Below are 14,713 nucleotides of genomic sequence, written 5' to 3' on the forward strand. Positions count from 1 at the left end.
TGTTACGGGCGCGGCGATACCAAATATGTGTACTTTTGTTTTTTTTCTTCCAAAAAATGGATTGGAATATTTTTTTTTTTTCTAATTTATTTGGCAATTTTTTTAAAAATTATTTTAACACTTTTTTTTTTTTTACTTTATTACAGTCCCAGGTGGGACATCACTGTCCTGTGACAGATCACTGATCTGTCACATCACAGATCACTGTGACAGATCAGCGATCTGTCACAGGCAGTGCTGCAGACTTCCTCATGCCTGCTCCCTGCAGGCCCCCGTCGCCATCTTGGATTCGGGGGCCTGCAGGGAAGGAGCCACCCGCAGCAGCGCTGCATATTGCGCTGCCGTTGGGGGGTTCAGGGAAGCACGGAGGGAGCCCCCCTCCCTGCAACCCCCGGTACACCGCGATCATGTTTGATCGCGGTGTGCAAGGGGTTAACGTGTCGGGGGCGGTCCGTGACCGCCCCTGACACATTGTGCCGGGTGTCAGCTATGATAATTAGCTGACACCCAGCCGCGATAAGTGGCGCTCACCACGTGGGCGCTGCTTATCTTTATGACGTACTATCCCGTCCATGGGAATTAAGTCCCAGGGCACATGGACGGGATAGTACGTCATATGGCAGAAAGGGGTTAAAGGTTTTATGCTAATGATTTCTCATTAGCTCCGGAGCGTGCTGTGTCTGGAAGAAATCTACCTCCTGACTTCATTATATCACCCCCCACCCATGCTACTGTGCAGTGACTCACCGGTGCCTGTATAGAAGGGCAGGAAAGGAACCCAGAACAGCACTAGTGCAGGGCGCAGGTGCGAGATTACAGCACCACAACTGCACGTCACAGGTCAGTGTGACTTGCATGGTAAGAGGGGGTTTATTATAATGAAGACAGGAGACAGATTTATTCCAGGCACCACACGCCCCAGAGCCTGGAAGAAATTGTTAAGACCCTATTTTCTCCACAACTAGACCGCAGCTATGAGCCACACAGGTAAGACGATTTTAAACATTCTATTACCTGTATGCCCATAGTAATAGCTTACAAGCACCTGGGGGGGGGGGTGACAGATTCCCTTTAAAACCCAGAGAACAAGGCCGGACGTGTGCACCTCTGCTCCATTCAGGAAGGGGCTGCGGAGCCTCGTTCTCAGGGGCACTAAGCTCTTTACATCGGGATTACTGGAGGGGGGTTATTTGGAGTATTAACCCTTTAGTACCTCTGGTTTGTATTCAGTAGGGATCAGTGCTCCCTGTGGAGAAAGGATGACATCACTATTAACGTTCAATGCAGAAAGCAGATTGCCTTTTCCTTACACCTGAATAACGCAATGATCTTAATCAGACATCACTAATATTTAAAAAGTCACATTTATTTGGTCCTACATACAACAGAAATATTTACAGTAGTAGTGTACGAGTATAGCGGCAGCAGCGGATGTAGAGGTGCGGGGGGCACGGTATGCCAAGTACACATATATACACCCATGCTCAATAATTGGGAGAGGTCGGCAGGGGCTCAGCTTTCGCTCTGCGTGTAATGTGTGTTCTCCTTATTATGAGACATTTCCCAGCTGGTGTGTGAGATCTTCGTGGTCCTGAGAGACGAGGACTGCTCAGACTGGAAGGGGATGATTTTCACCTGCAAACCGGAAAGACAATCCAACGTCAGCAGATTATCCCATATACCGAATTTCAGAAACTTTGAGACCCAAATTCATTTTGAAAATGTTGGTTCAATGTGACCTTACATAGAGCCGACTGCAGGAGGTCCGACCGACCAAACCAGACCCCAAACATATAGCACACGTTCATATATGCGCAAAAAAAAAAAAAAAAAAAAACACGCTGCTCCCCTCCTCCCACATAAGTTTTTCAACAGGTGCCGGCAAGTTTAGTAATGTGCCTTTCATGCAAAAATCACTGGGATTTTTACATGTATTTTTTTTTTTGCGCATCACAAAAGCCTATATGGAAAAACTGCATGACAAACGCACAGTGAGCACGAGGTTCTATGAAGTCACATCCACTACCCTGTTACTAGCATCATTTACACTAATGGAAACATGGCCTCTCCTGATTATATCATTTTTGCTTGCTGCACTCCCACCCCGAATGTGTGTCCCCCCCCCCCCATCATGTACAGAGCAAAAAAGCCACAAAGGAAATGGATATCAGGTCATGCTGGGATTTCCGGCCTAGGGCACGGCAGAGAGCGGCTTCATTAACTGCACACAGCATGAAGTTAAATGAGATTTCCCCAAGATTCAACGTTGTCCCCCATCCATAAAATAGGAAATAACCTCCTGATCACCAAGGAGCCGACTGCTGTGATCCCCCCCGGATCCCGAGAGCAGGGCTCCACCTAAATGTAGCATCGCTCTCTATAAGGCCGGGATCACACATGCGAGAAACATGGCTGAGTCTTGCACGTTAATACCCGGCACTCAGGAGCGGAGCGTCTGGCTCCATGTATTGCTATGCAGCCGCATGCTACGATCCGAGTGCCGGGTATTAACATGCAAGACTCGGCCATGTTTCTTGCATGTGTGATCCCGGCCTAACACCGATTTAACTACTCCATTTAGGCGCAGCTTTGCACAGCCCAACTTTCAGGGTCGTTTCAGGTCCCAGTGATCAGACCTCCAACCCCATATCCTACTGATTAAGGGGCATTCTCAAGATATCAAAATATCCTTCAAGGAGGATTTCCCAGGATCAAACCAATGGCTAAAAACTCCACCACACGCACGGTTTTGTTTGTGACCATCACTTTAGGCACATGATCTTAGATTTGGGGGGGTGACCCCTGGCCCCGACACCACCCTGGCGGTCCCCACGTCACGTCATCATGGGACTCAAAGCGCCACAGACATAACATTATGTGTCTGGTTTATGCAGACCCCATCAGTGAATAGTGGCACTGGATTTCGGCAGTTTTGTATTTTCTGGTACTTTGAGCAATCACAGCTTTACCTGTCGGTTTTGCGCCGCCATGCTGGGTGAACAGTCTTCCTGCAGGATTTTCAATGGCGACCGGCCATGGGCAGGGGAGACCAACGCTTTCCTGGGTCGCTGGCGAACATTCTTTGTACCTACAAGAGGAGAAGACACAGTGACACGAGCACAGCAGAAACCCTACAGAAAGCCACAACGTCTGCACCAGGTTATAACTAAAGTTTGGCTCAGTGGCATCACCTGTGGCATGTGGAGATTTGCCCCTTGGTTTCTGTTGCTGCACGGTGGGCGGAGGCGGCTCTGGAGACGTCACAGGTTCCGCCGCAGGCTCCGGCTCCTTCTCTTCTTCCTTGACGGGTGGAGGGCGCGCGTCACTCGATGGTTGGTCGTCTGGGGACTCAGCCGGAGCTTCATTATTGGCTTCCGGGCTGCCCTCAGTCCCAGAATCCTCAGAGACAAACACCTCACTGAGCTGCTTAGCCAGAAGGTTCAAGGAAGCTGGAAAAGAAAAGACAATTAGAGGGTTAATAGCAGCTTAACCTATAGAGTTCCCTGAAAATAGAAGTCCTCAAGTCGTCCTCCGCCGCTCCATGCCCTAATTACCATGCTAAGGGAGAGCTGGGTGACAAGCAACATGACTGCTGCTACAGCCCCGCTTTCTTAGAGCCGGAACGACACATCTGGTGTGATCAGTGTCTAAGGCAGCAAGCTGGGTAACAACCGACTGACTATCAGGACCGTCACCCCTATATGCAGCCGTCACAACCGTCCCTACACACAAGGATGTGACACGCCCCGATCAATCATCGGTGACTTTCCAAAATGCGCTCTGCTTGCCATCAGTGATTGGAAACATTGATCGTTTGCTAGTCCTGAGTGTGCTGCATTGCACCGGTATAGGTAGGCGCCATGAGCTGGGGAGTCTCACCATGTAAAGAAGCGCGCAGGGGGGTGCGTGCAATGCCCTGTGTGGGGGAGCGTGGGTCACTTGTTCTGGGGGGCTCTGCTGCTTCTTCCTCTGCTGCCACTACGTTGCGAGAACTCTGTGGAGACTCCACAACCTGTAGGAGCAGACGGATGGGATCAGACATCTCAGGGTGAAAGACAACAGAAATAAGCGGGCATCACAAGTACCCACCTCGATAGGAGTCCTGGGGATCCCCGCCGTAGGGGAACGGGGGTCAATCACGCGCAACAGGTGGAGGTTTCGTAGAGGACGAGATGGTGTCACCTGCTGCTCTCTAGAATCTGCTGCACCCATCTTGGAAAAACCACAATCCAGAATCACTGACCTGAAGGGGACGAGATTATTACTAGGATTACAACTTCCAACACTGCAGCAATACAGACACATCATCTATAAAGTACAGTCTCTGCAGCACCTCATTACTTCCTCTGCCCCCATGTCTGCGCAGCTCCCTGGCCCCTCCAGCCCACCGTAACCCCCCCCGAACGATTCCCCGGCCACTTCCCCTCCATCCAGCCGTACCTTCCCCCGCCCTCCCCTTCCTCTCCAGCCCGCCGTACCCCCCCAAGCGGCTCCTTCCCCTCCAACCCGCCATACCTCCCCCCCAGCCCGCTGTACCTTCCCCCTTCCCCTCCAACGCGCCGTACCCCCACCCAGCTCCTTCCCCTCCAACGCGCCGTACCCCCACCCAGCTCCTTCCCCTCCAACGCGCCGTACCCCCACCCAGCTCCTTCCCCTCCAACGCGCCGTACCCCCACCCAGCTCCTTCCCCTCCAACGCGCCGTACCCCCACCCAGCTCCTTCCCCTCCAACGCGCCGTACCCCCACCCAGCTCCTTCCCCTCCAACCCGCCGTACCTCTCCCCATCTCCTTCCCCTCCAACCCGCCGTACCCCCCCCGTCTCCTTCCCCTCCAACCTGCCGTACCCCCCCGTCTCCTTCCCCTCCAACCCGCCGTATCCCCCCCCAGCTCCTTCCCCTCCAACCCGCCGTACCCCCACCCAGCTCCTTCCCCTCCAACCCGCCGTACCCCCACCCAGCTCCTTCCCCTCCAACCCGCCGTACCCCCACCCAGCTCCTTCCCCTCCAACCCGCTGTACCCCTCCCCAGCTCCTTCCCCTCCAACCCGCTGTACCCCTCCCCAGCTCCTTCCCCTCCAACCCGCCGTACCCCCACCCAGCTCCTTCCCCTCCAACCCGCCGTACCCCCCAGCTCCTTCCCCTCCAACCCGCCGTACCCCCCAGCTCCTTCCCCTCCAACCCGCCGTACCCCCCAGCTCCTTCCCCTCCAACCCGCCGTACCCCCCCGTCTCCTTCCCCTCCAACCCGCCGTATCCCCCCCAGCTCCTTCCCCTCCAACCCGCCGTACCCCCACCCAGCTCCTTCCCCTCCAACCCGCTGTACCCCCACCCAGCTCCTTCCCCTCCAACCCGCTGTACCCCCACCCAGCTCCTTCCCCTCCAACCCGCCGTACCCCCACCCAGCTCCTTCCCCTCCAACCCGCCGTACCCCCACCCAGCTCCTTCCCCTCCAACCCGCCGTACCCCCACCCAGCTCCTTCCCCTCCAACCCGCCGTACCCCCACCCAGCTCCTTCCCCTCCAACCCGCCGTACCCCCACCCAGCTCCTTCCCCTCCAACCCGCCGTACCCCCACCCAGCTCCTTCCCCTCCAACCCGCCGTACCCCCACCCAGCTCCTTCCCCTCCAACCCGCTGTACCCCCCAGCTCCTTCCCCTCCAACCCGCTGTACCCCCCAGCTCCTTCCCCTCCAACCCGCCGTACCCCCCCGTCTCCTTCCCCTCCAACCCGCCGTATCCCCCCCAGCTCCTTCCCCTCCAACCCGCCGTACCCCCACCCAGCTCCTTCCCCTCCAACCCGCCGTACCCCCACCCAGCTCCTTCCCCTCCAACCCGCCGTACCCCCACCCAGCTCCTTCCCCTCCAACCCGCCGTACCCCCACCCAGCTCCTTCCCCTCCAACCCGCCGTACCCCCACCCAGCTCCTTCCCCTCCAACCCGCCGTACCCCCACCCAGCTCCTTCCCCTCCAACCCGCCGTACCCCCACCCAGCTCCTTCCCCTCCAACCCGCCGTACCCCCCCCAGCTCCTTCCCCTCCAACCCGCCGTACCCCCACCCAGCTCCTTCCCCTCCAACCCGCCGTACCCCCACCCAGCTCCTTCCCCTCCAACCCGCCGTACCCCCACCCAGCTCCTTCCCCTCCAACCCGCCGTACCCCCACCCAGCTCCTTCCCCTCCAACCCGCTGTACCCCCCAGCTCCTTCCCCTCCAACGCGCCGTACCTCTCCCCCGTCTCCTTCCCCTCCAACCCGCCGTACCCCCCCGTCTCCTTCCCCTCCAACCCGCCATACCCCCCCCGTCTCCTTCCCCTCCAACCCGCCGTACCCCCCGTCTCCTTCCCCTCCAACCCGCCATACCCCCCCCCCCCAGCTCCTTCCCCTCCAACGCGCCGTACCCCCCCCCCAGCATTTGCAAGCAGTTTGTATGTTCTCCCCGTGTTTGTGTGGGGTTTCCTCCGGGTTCCTTGGATTCCTCCCACATTCCCAAGACATCCTGATGGGGAATGTAGATTGTGAGCCCCAAAGGAGACAGCGATGATGTCTGTAAAGCGCTGAGGAATTAATGGCGCTATATAAGCAAAGCATAATAAACAATTTGCGCCACCCTCAAGGTGCGAGTGCGCGGAGCCCGCTGACATTGGGAGCGTGTACGGTGCTCACTGCGCCCTCTCCCACCCCCGCTGCCACCATCTTGGGGCTCCAGTGTCTATGAGATCCAGCAATGTACAGTGACCAGACACCTGCACGTCCCCAAAATGAAGATTAAAACCAGCGGGACACCAAGTCCACAAACAAAGAAGTTATGGATCCTGGAAGAAGGAGAGAAAACAGCCCCAGCCCGGCCCTGTAAGGGTTACAGTCCCCCCTAAAGCCCCTGCGCTCAGGCCGCGGCCTCCTCAGCCCCACAGTCACCGGCGCTCCCGGCCGCCATACTCACGCGTCCCAGCTCCGCTCTGCGTCCGCTCTCCCGGTGTCCAGCACCTACTGAGCCAACAACTTCCTAACCGCAACATTCAAACTAAGCGCCTCAGCCAATCACAATAGTGATGTGTCGTTCGTGAACGATCCGATACAAAGAGCCGGCTCTCTGCTGTGAACGAAATGAGCCGGCTCTGCAGGGTAAATGAGCCGTTGTTTTTTTTTCTGGCGCCTGGAAGCAGTGAAGCCTGCCTGTGACTCATCTGGGGGGAGGAGCGGTCAGGAGAGGAGGAGCTGTGGGTAAATGCAGGGGAGTTAACCCTTCAGTCCGGAGTATATCCTGCCAGTTCCTCCATATATAGTGTGTGACTGTGTGAGAGGAGGGACGCAGCACATTGTCCTCATCATCATCTGCAGTGAGCTGTGTGTCACCTCTAGTCCCGAATAAAGCTCCACTCTCCTGGCCCCTCCCCCCTGGCGTATACACACAGTATATGGTGTGCAGGAGGAGAGGCTCCGCACATTGTCATCATCTCATAGTGTTAGGCCGGGTTCACATTGCGTTTATGGCCTGCGATCACCGGGATCGTCACATAGCGGCACCAACGCTGTAACGGAGGAGTTAGCGCCCCCATTGGCCGCAATGAGACTAACGCATCCAAAACCGGCCTGATGCGTTACTCCATGGCGCCCCCTGGAGCGCGGTCTGCAGCATTTGTGGGGGCGCCATGGAGTAACGCTTCAGGCCGGTTTTGGATGCGTTAGTAGCATTGCGGCCAATGGGGGCGATACCTCCTCCGTTACAGCGTTAGTGCCGCTATGTGACGATCCCGCTGATCGCAGGGCCAGGAGGATTCAGGACGACACTGCCGGGAGGAGGAGAGACGGTGGCTGCTAACGGCTCACACTCACTTGTGAGAGACGCACGAGATTCTTGTGCATGGAAACCCGGCACTGCCGCCAGCACTGGGACCGCAGCGTGTGGATACATGTACTTCTATGCAGCCGCCCCCTCCGGTCCCAGTGCCGGCGGCAGCGCCAGGTTTCCATGCGAGAGACTCACACGAGAATCACGCGACTCTCTCGCTAGTGAGTATGAGCCCTAAGGGTGGGGGAAGTAATGTAAAGTGATTTTAGGTAAAACCTGTGGAGAGATCAGGTCCAGCCCCAGTCATTATATAGGGGTAAGCTGGTGTCACACTTGCATATTTCGGCTGCACACGGATCCGTTTTCGTCTCCATTGACTCTCAGTGGTGACGGATGGGACTGTGCATCCAGGTGTCACCGTTTTCCCACAGATCGCTGTGTCTGCATATTTTATCAGATGCACAAAAACGCAACTTGTTGCAGTTTTGTGTCATCTGAAAAACACGCAGGCACAGGGAGACGCACGGATCCGCGGCTACACGTCTGGAATTAACATGGAGCTCTATGGAGCACGGATCCAGGAGAACACGGATCCAGGAGAACACGGATCCAGGAGAACACGGATCCAGGAGAACACGGATCCAGGTGCTTCCATGTGCAGGAATCCGTTCTGCGGCACTGAGCATGCTCGGGAGTGAGGGATGTGCTGTATGGGACCAGTCTGCAGACATAATACAGACTATGCCCGCATGCTGCTCTGTCATACAGTGATCTTTCCCCCCTCACTAGAAGGGCTGGTGCCCTGTGCTATGCTGTGGTAATGATAATAAAATGTATAGGGAGCATGTATATAACATGGGGGCACCTGGTTAGGGGCTGCACGAGCGGGGCTGCGTTCAGACTACTGCAGGGGCGGACATAGACTGTAGTGGGCCCCTGTGCAAGAAATTTTTCGGGCCCCCCTTCATAGGGCAACAAAGTTATTTGTTATTTGTTATCTAATATTGAGTCTATGCAGGGCTGGATATAATATCTGTATAAAATATAATGTAACCCCCCATAGAATATAATGCAGTCCCCCCCATATAGTATAATGCAGCCCCTCCATAGAATATATGGCAATCCCCTCATAGGATATAATGCAGCCCCTTATATAGTATAATGTAGCCCCTCCATAGAATATAATACAGCCCCCTATAGTATATAATGTAGCCCCCCCATATTATATAACACAGCCTCCCCTTATAGAATATAATGTAAAATGTACCCCCATGGTATATAACACAGCCGCATAGTGTATAGCCCAGCAACACATGGTATATAACCCACCATGGTATAATACAGCCCAGCATGGTATATAGCCCCTCCAGCATAGTATAATACAGCACAGCATGGTATATAGCCCCCCCCAGCATGGTATATAGCCCCCCCCAGCATGGTATAATACAGCCCAGCATCATGGTATATTCCCCCCAGCCTGGTATTGTTAGGCGTCGGATTCCTGACACTGCACGGCAGGAATCCAGAGCCAGACATCCTGCGGTCTCCCATTCTCCTCCGACCGCTGCTCAGCAATCACGGCGAGCCAGGCGTGCTGCTCAGACTCGCTCTGACAGTCTGGATGTTGCTGCCACCTCTGGTGCAGCAATGGTAGCGCAACCTGCTCTGCAGGGAACCGCTCCAGAGGCTAAGTCCTCATGCCGTGCTACTAGGCATGCCCGTAAGGTGACCTCTCACTGGAGAGCAGGGGTCACATGCTCAGGTCCTGCGTCTGATCTGATTGGTCCTTTCCAGGGTACTGGAAGGTCCCGGAAGCGCATGGCTATAAAAAGCCCGCATGGCGGCTCGTCCGTGCGCTAGTGTAAGCATATTATGCTGTGTGTGTATGGTGATGGATGCATGGACTGGTGTCTGACTTATTATGAAACCCCTTCCCTTGGATACTACGAATGGTGACTTTGTGTTGGGTTAGGCTAGTTTCACATTTGCGCTTTATAGCGCAGCGACGGGTTGCGCACGGCCGCCCTAAGCCCCACCCCCTGCCCGCCCCTTCCGGTAATTGCCGCCTTCTAGCGCACATGGGCACTTGCGATCTGCACACCCTGTCATTAGCATGACAGGGTGCGCAGATCGTGCGCTAGCAGGATTTTGCCCTGCGTTGCGCACTTTTGAAGGTGCGCCCGTGTGCGCCGAACGCAGCATAGTATAATACAGCACAGCTTGGTATATAGCCCCCCAGCATGGTATATAGCCCCGTCCCCCCAGCATGGTATGATACAGCCCACTCGTGTTTTGGTACGATGCGTGGTGATGTGTAGCAATCCTGATGCATCCTGATCCAGATTAGATCCTTTGGCCGGGATCACACATGCGAGAAATACGGCCGAGTCTCGCATGGTAATACCCGGCACTGCTGTCAGCACTCAGGAGCGGAGCGTGCAGCTCCATGTATTGCTATGCAGCCGCACGCTCCGCTCCTGAGTGCTGACAGCAGTGCCGGGTATTACCATGCGAGACTCGGCCGTATTTCTCGCATGTGTGATCCCGGCCCTATACTTAACATAGGGACGCACGGAGCTGCGTTTGCATCAGGATCAGGAGGCATCAGGTGCACCGACACATATCACAGCACTTCCTAATTCACAAAGGACATCAACAAAAAATGTCACAATACAGGGTAAGACTACAACCGAGGAGGAGGCGGGGCCTGATCACAAGAGCTGACACTCTGAGGAAGCAGCAATGCTGAATAACAGTCTGCACTGCGTCACACAGGGGGAGAGCGAGGCCCTCACTGCACAGGCAAAGACCTAGAACCAGGACTGCGGAAAACGGATTTCTATTTAAAAAAGAGCCGTTTAAAGAGCCGGCTCTTTATGGTGAGCGGAGCTGAATGAGCCGGATCACAAAAAAGAGCCGAACTTCCCATCACTAACTGAGCCAACAACTTCCTAACCGCAACATTCAAACTAAGCGCTTCAGCCAATCACAAGCATTGCCCATCGCTGATTGGCTGGGAGGAAAAACCATCCCGCCCCTTACGTCCACCAGTTGGGTTAGCTAAGTGATTGGCTAATTTAGATGTCATGGTAACAGCTTTGAAACATGATTGGTCGAATTCCATTGTGCATTGTGTCACATAAAGTAGAGCGCACTTACCTACTCCTAGTCGATGGCGGCCATTTTGACAGGGACGATAATTAAAAGTGTTTAAGGCAATTGTCAACAAAATGGCTGCTACAATGCGGACACAAGTTTAAAGAGCGTGGCCTGCTCACGTGGATCGTGTCACATGATTGACATTAATAAACAGCTGTTTAGTTTACTGCTATAGGCAATAGTGGGCAACAGACTGAACTCAGGGGGGCAAGTCCCCTGCACAGCTGATGGCCACTTTATTCATTATCATAGGTTGTAATCATCATGGAAAGTTCTTCCGATTGCAGGGAATATAATTTATGTGAATCAATAATCGCCTTTCCTGGAATTCTCGACTTTCTCAAGAGCTCTGCTTGCTGTCAGTGAAGGGATTTAAAAAAAAAAAAGTATAGCATTAAAAGTGCTGACAGCCCTGAGGGGCGACAGGAGGTGGATCCCACCCGGACTGCTCTTGCTCCTATTTCGCATCTTTCCAACTTTTCTTGTGAGAACTAATGGAAACACCGAGGAATTTACATACAGATTATTATTATTATTATTATTATTATTGTTATAGCGCCATTTATTCCATGGCGCTTTACATGTAAGGAGGAGTATACATAAAAACAAGTACAATAAACTTAAACAATACAAGTCATAACTGGTACAGGAGGAGAGAGGACCCTGCCCGCGAGAGCTCGCAATCTACAAGGGATGGGTGATAATACAGTAGGCGAGGGTAGAGCTGGTCGTGCAGCGGTTTGGTTGATCGGTGGTTACTGCAGGTTATAGGCTTGTCGGAAGAGGTGGGTCTTCAGGCTCTTTTTGAAGGTTTCGATGGTAGGTGAGAGTCTGATATGTTGTGGTAGAGAGTTCCAGAGTAGAGGGGATGCGCGAAAGAAATCTTGTATGCGATTGTGGGAAGAGGAGATAAGAGGGGAGTACAGAAGGAGATCTTGTGAGGATCGAAGGTTACGTGCGGGAAAGTACCGGGAGACGAGGTCACAGATGTATGGAGGAGACAGGTTGTGGATGTCTTTCTATGTCATGGTTAGGGTTTTATAATGGAGTCTCTGGGCAATTGGGAGCCAGTGAAGGGATTGACAGAGGGGAGAAGCTGGGGAATAGCGGGGGGACAGGTGGATTAGTCGGGCAGCAGAGTTAAGAATAGATTGGAGGGGTGCGAGAGTGTTAGAGGGGAGGCCACAGAGCAGGAGGTTGCAGTAGTCAAGGCGGGAGATGATGAGGGCATGGACTAGGGTTTTTGCAGATTCTTGGGTGAGGAATGAACGTAGGGGGCGCGGTGAGGAGGTGGTGTGTGAGTGGGAGACGCTGAATGTCCGGTCTGTTAGGTATGATGAGATCCAGGATAGGGCCAAGTCTGTGATGCCGAGGGATGAGAGGGTCTGTAATAATAGGGAATGGTCCACTGTGTCAAAGGCAGAGGACAGGTCCAGGAGGAGGAGGACAGAGTAGTGTCGCTTGCTCTTGGCGGTTAAGAGGTCATTGGTGACCTTAGTAAGGGCAGTTTCAGTGGAGTGGTGTGACTGGAAGCCAGATTCTAAGCGGTCGAAGAGGGAGCAAGAGGAGAGATGGGAGGACAGTTCAAGGTAGACGTGTTGTTCCAGTAGCTTGGAGGCGTAGGGGAGAAGTGATATAGGGCGATAGCTAGATACAGAGGATGGGTCAAGAGAGGGCTTTTTGAGGATAGGTGTGATGGAGGCATGTTTAAAGCTTGAGGGGAAAACACCAGTTGTTAGTGATAGGTTGAAGAGATGGGTTAGGTTTGGGATGAAGACTGTGGTGAGGTTTGGTATGAAGTGGGATGGGATCAGGTCGAGTGCACAGGTGCAGATCAGGCGCAATCAATTCACACGAGAACCGAACCAAACCCATCGCTGTTAGACGCGTTGTCCCATGGTCATTAAGGGTTAATATTGCAAAGTGCATGTAAAGACTAGCAACTTTGCAAATTATTAAAAATCCTCTCCGCTTTCAAGAATGGAGATATTTAACCTTTTAGGCCGGGATCACACTTGCGAGAAACTTGCGCATCAATACCCGGCACTCGGGAGCGGAGTGTTCGGCTCCATGTATTTCTCCGGTCCCGAGTGCCGGCGGCAGTGCCGGGTATTGATGCGCAAGTTTCTCGCATTGCACTCGCAAGTGTGATCCCGGCCTTACTGATATCCTCAGAATGTATACGGCACAAGTCAGGTGCTGGTATATACAGAGTAGAGCACAAACCATAACCAGCAGCTACTGACTGTGCTCCAACCACTGCTGTTAAACCCTTAGAATCTTGGTTCCTGGCGCAGTTGAAAAAAGTAAACCGGGCTTTATTCACTCTTCTCAGTCTAGCACTGAGTCTCTGCCGCTGATCCCGCTGTCTGCGGAACTAACGATATGTTGACAGAGCTGTAGCCAATGAGTGACCTCAGCGGCTCTTTGTGGGGTGCTCTGTCTACCTGGGCAGAGCGGCCTAGCTCAGTGATTGGCTGCTGCTCTGCGATGTGATGTCAGCATTGCAGATAGTACCAGACCCCAAGAGTGAAAGCGGAGGCCCAGGAAGGGTGAATAAAGATGGTGGCTTTTTTTGGGGGGGGGCAGGGGGGTTTATAGAAAACTGCGCCTAATGTTTGAGATTTTTTGAAAAGAGACAACCCCTTTAAGGCTGGGGTCAGACTTGCGAGAAACTCACACAAGTCTCACATCTTAATACCTGGCACTGCAATCGGGACTAGAGCGCTCAGCTGCATAGAAATACATACAATCCCGAGTGCGCGGGTATTAGAGTATGTGCACACGCTGCGGATTGGTGTGCGGATTTTTACTCAGCGTGAACTGACCTGCGGTGCGGGTTTCAAATCCAACACACATCCATTTCTCTTGCAGGCACGCTGAGTAATGCACGCGGATTTTTCCACCAGAATTATTTTACATGTAGAATATCCGCAGGTGTAAAAGGCACGTAATCCGCACAAGACTGCATCAATAAAGGCTTATCAAAGCCAAATGCCAGAGAGCATCAAAAACAAAACCGCTTTATTTAAAACATGACGCACCAAAAAGAAAGACAAAAATGCAGCGTTTAAAACAGCGAGCAAAAAAAAAAACGCAAGTAAAAAAAACAAAGAAACCTAATTTAGTTCATGGGTGCAGAAATGCTGCAATATGAAAAAGTGATCGTGAAAACGGAGTGTGACACAGCCGGTATCTGCCGCGTGTGAAGCTGGAGGCGCTCCTGGGTCCCCTCCTTAGGTCGGGATCACACATGCGAGAAACTCAGACGAGTCTCTCATGTTAATACCCGGCACTCAGGAGCGGGGAGTGTGTGGCCGCATAGCAATACATGCAGCTGGACGCTCCGAGCACCGGCAGCAGCAGTGCCGGGTGTTGACGTGCGAGACTCGTCCGAGTTTCTCGCATGTGAACCCTTACAGCCCCAGAGACCATTTTGCAGAGTTTTTGAAGGATTTTTTCTCTTCCTTAAGCGTTTTGGAAGGATTTTTTTGGCCTCCATCATTCTTCGCAGCCTTTGGATTGGAAAGCTCCTAATTTGAAGCCGATGCCATCAGGATCCTCCTCACAGAAGTGACGCACACTTTATGTTTTTTTATCAGGCAGTTTTCAAAACCTCTTCAGAAATAAAAAAAAAAAGCTCAATAAACTCATATGAACAAGAAAATGGCAAAGAAATATATACAGAGGGGGAGATTTCCAGGAGTTTTTGAAGCCGCTTGGGAGGAGGATTTTGGAGAAGACCGGCTCCAGGAAACGCCTCAGAAACCTCA

General features: G+C 53.3%; 1 protein-coding gene across 1 annotated transcript; it reads right to left on the reverse strand.

Annotated features, from left to right (window-relative positions):
- Positions 1-1,345: 1,345 nt before the first annotated feature.
- On the reverse strand, positions 1,346-7,236 carry CDCA3 (cell division cycle associated 3). The gene is made up of 6 exons (XM_073552965.1): positions 6,933-7,236; positions 4,090-4,243; positions 3,880-4,012; positions 3,192-3,449; positions 2,970-3,088; positions 1,346-1,635 (listed from the first exon to the last, which is right to left on the reverse strand). Exons 2-6 carry the CDS (start codon positions 4,210-4,212, stop codon positions 1,513-1,515), a joined length of 756 nt encoding a protein of 251 aa, XP_073409066.1. The 5' UTR covers positions 4,213-4,243; positions 6,933-7,236; the 3' UTR covers positions 1,346-1,512.
- Positions 7,237-14,713: the final 7,477 nt, after the last annotated feature.

This window comes from Dendrobates tinctorius, unplaced genomic scaffold, assembly GCF_039654945.1.
Source record: "Dendrobates tinctorius isolate UK_male_01 unplaced genomic scaffold, ASM3965494v1 ptg000196l, whole genome shotgun sequence".
NCBI lineage: Eukaryota > Metazoa > Chordata > Amphibia > Anura > Dendrobatidae > Dendrobates > Dendrobates tinctorius.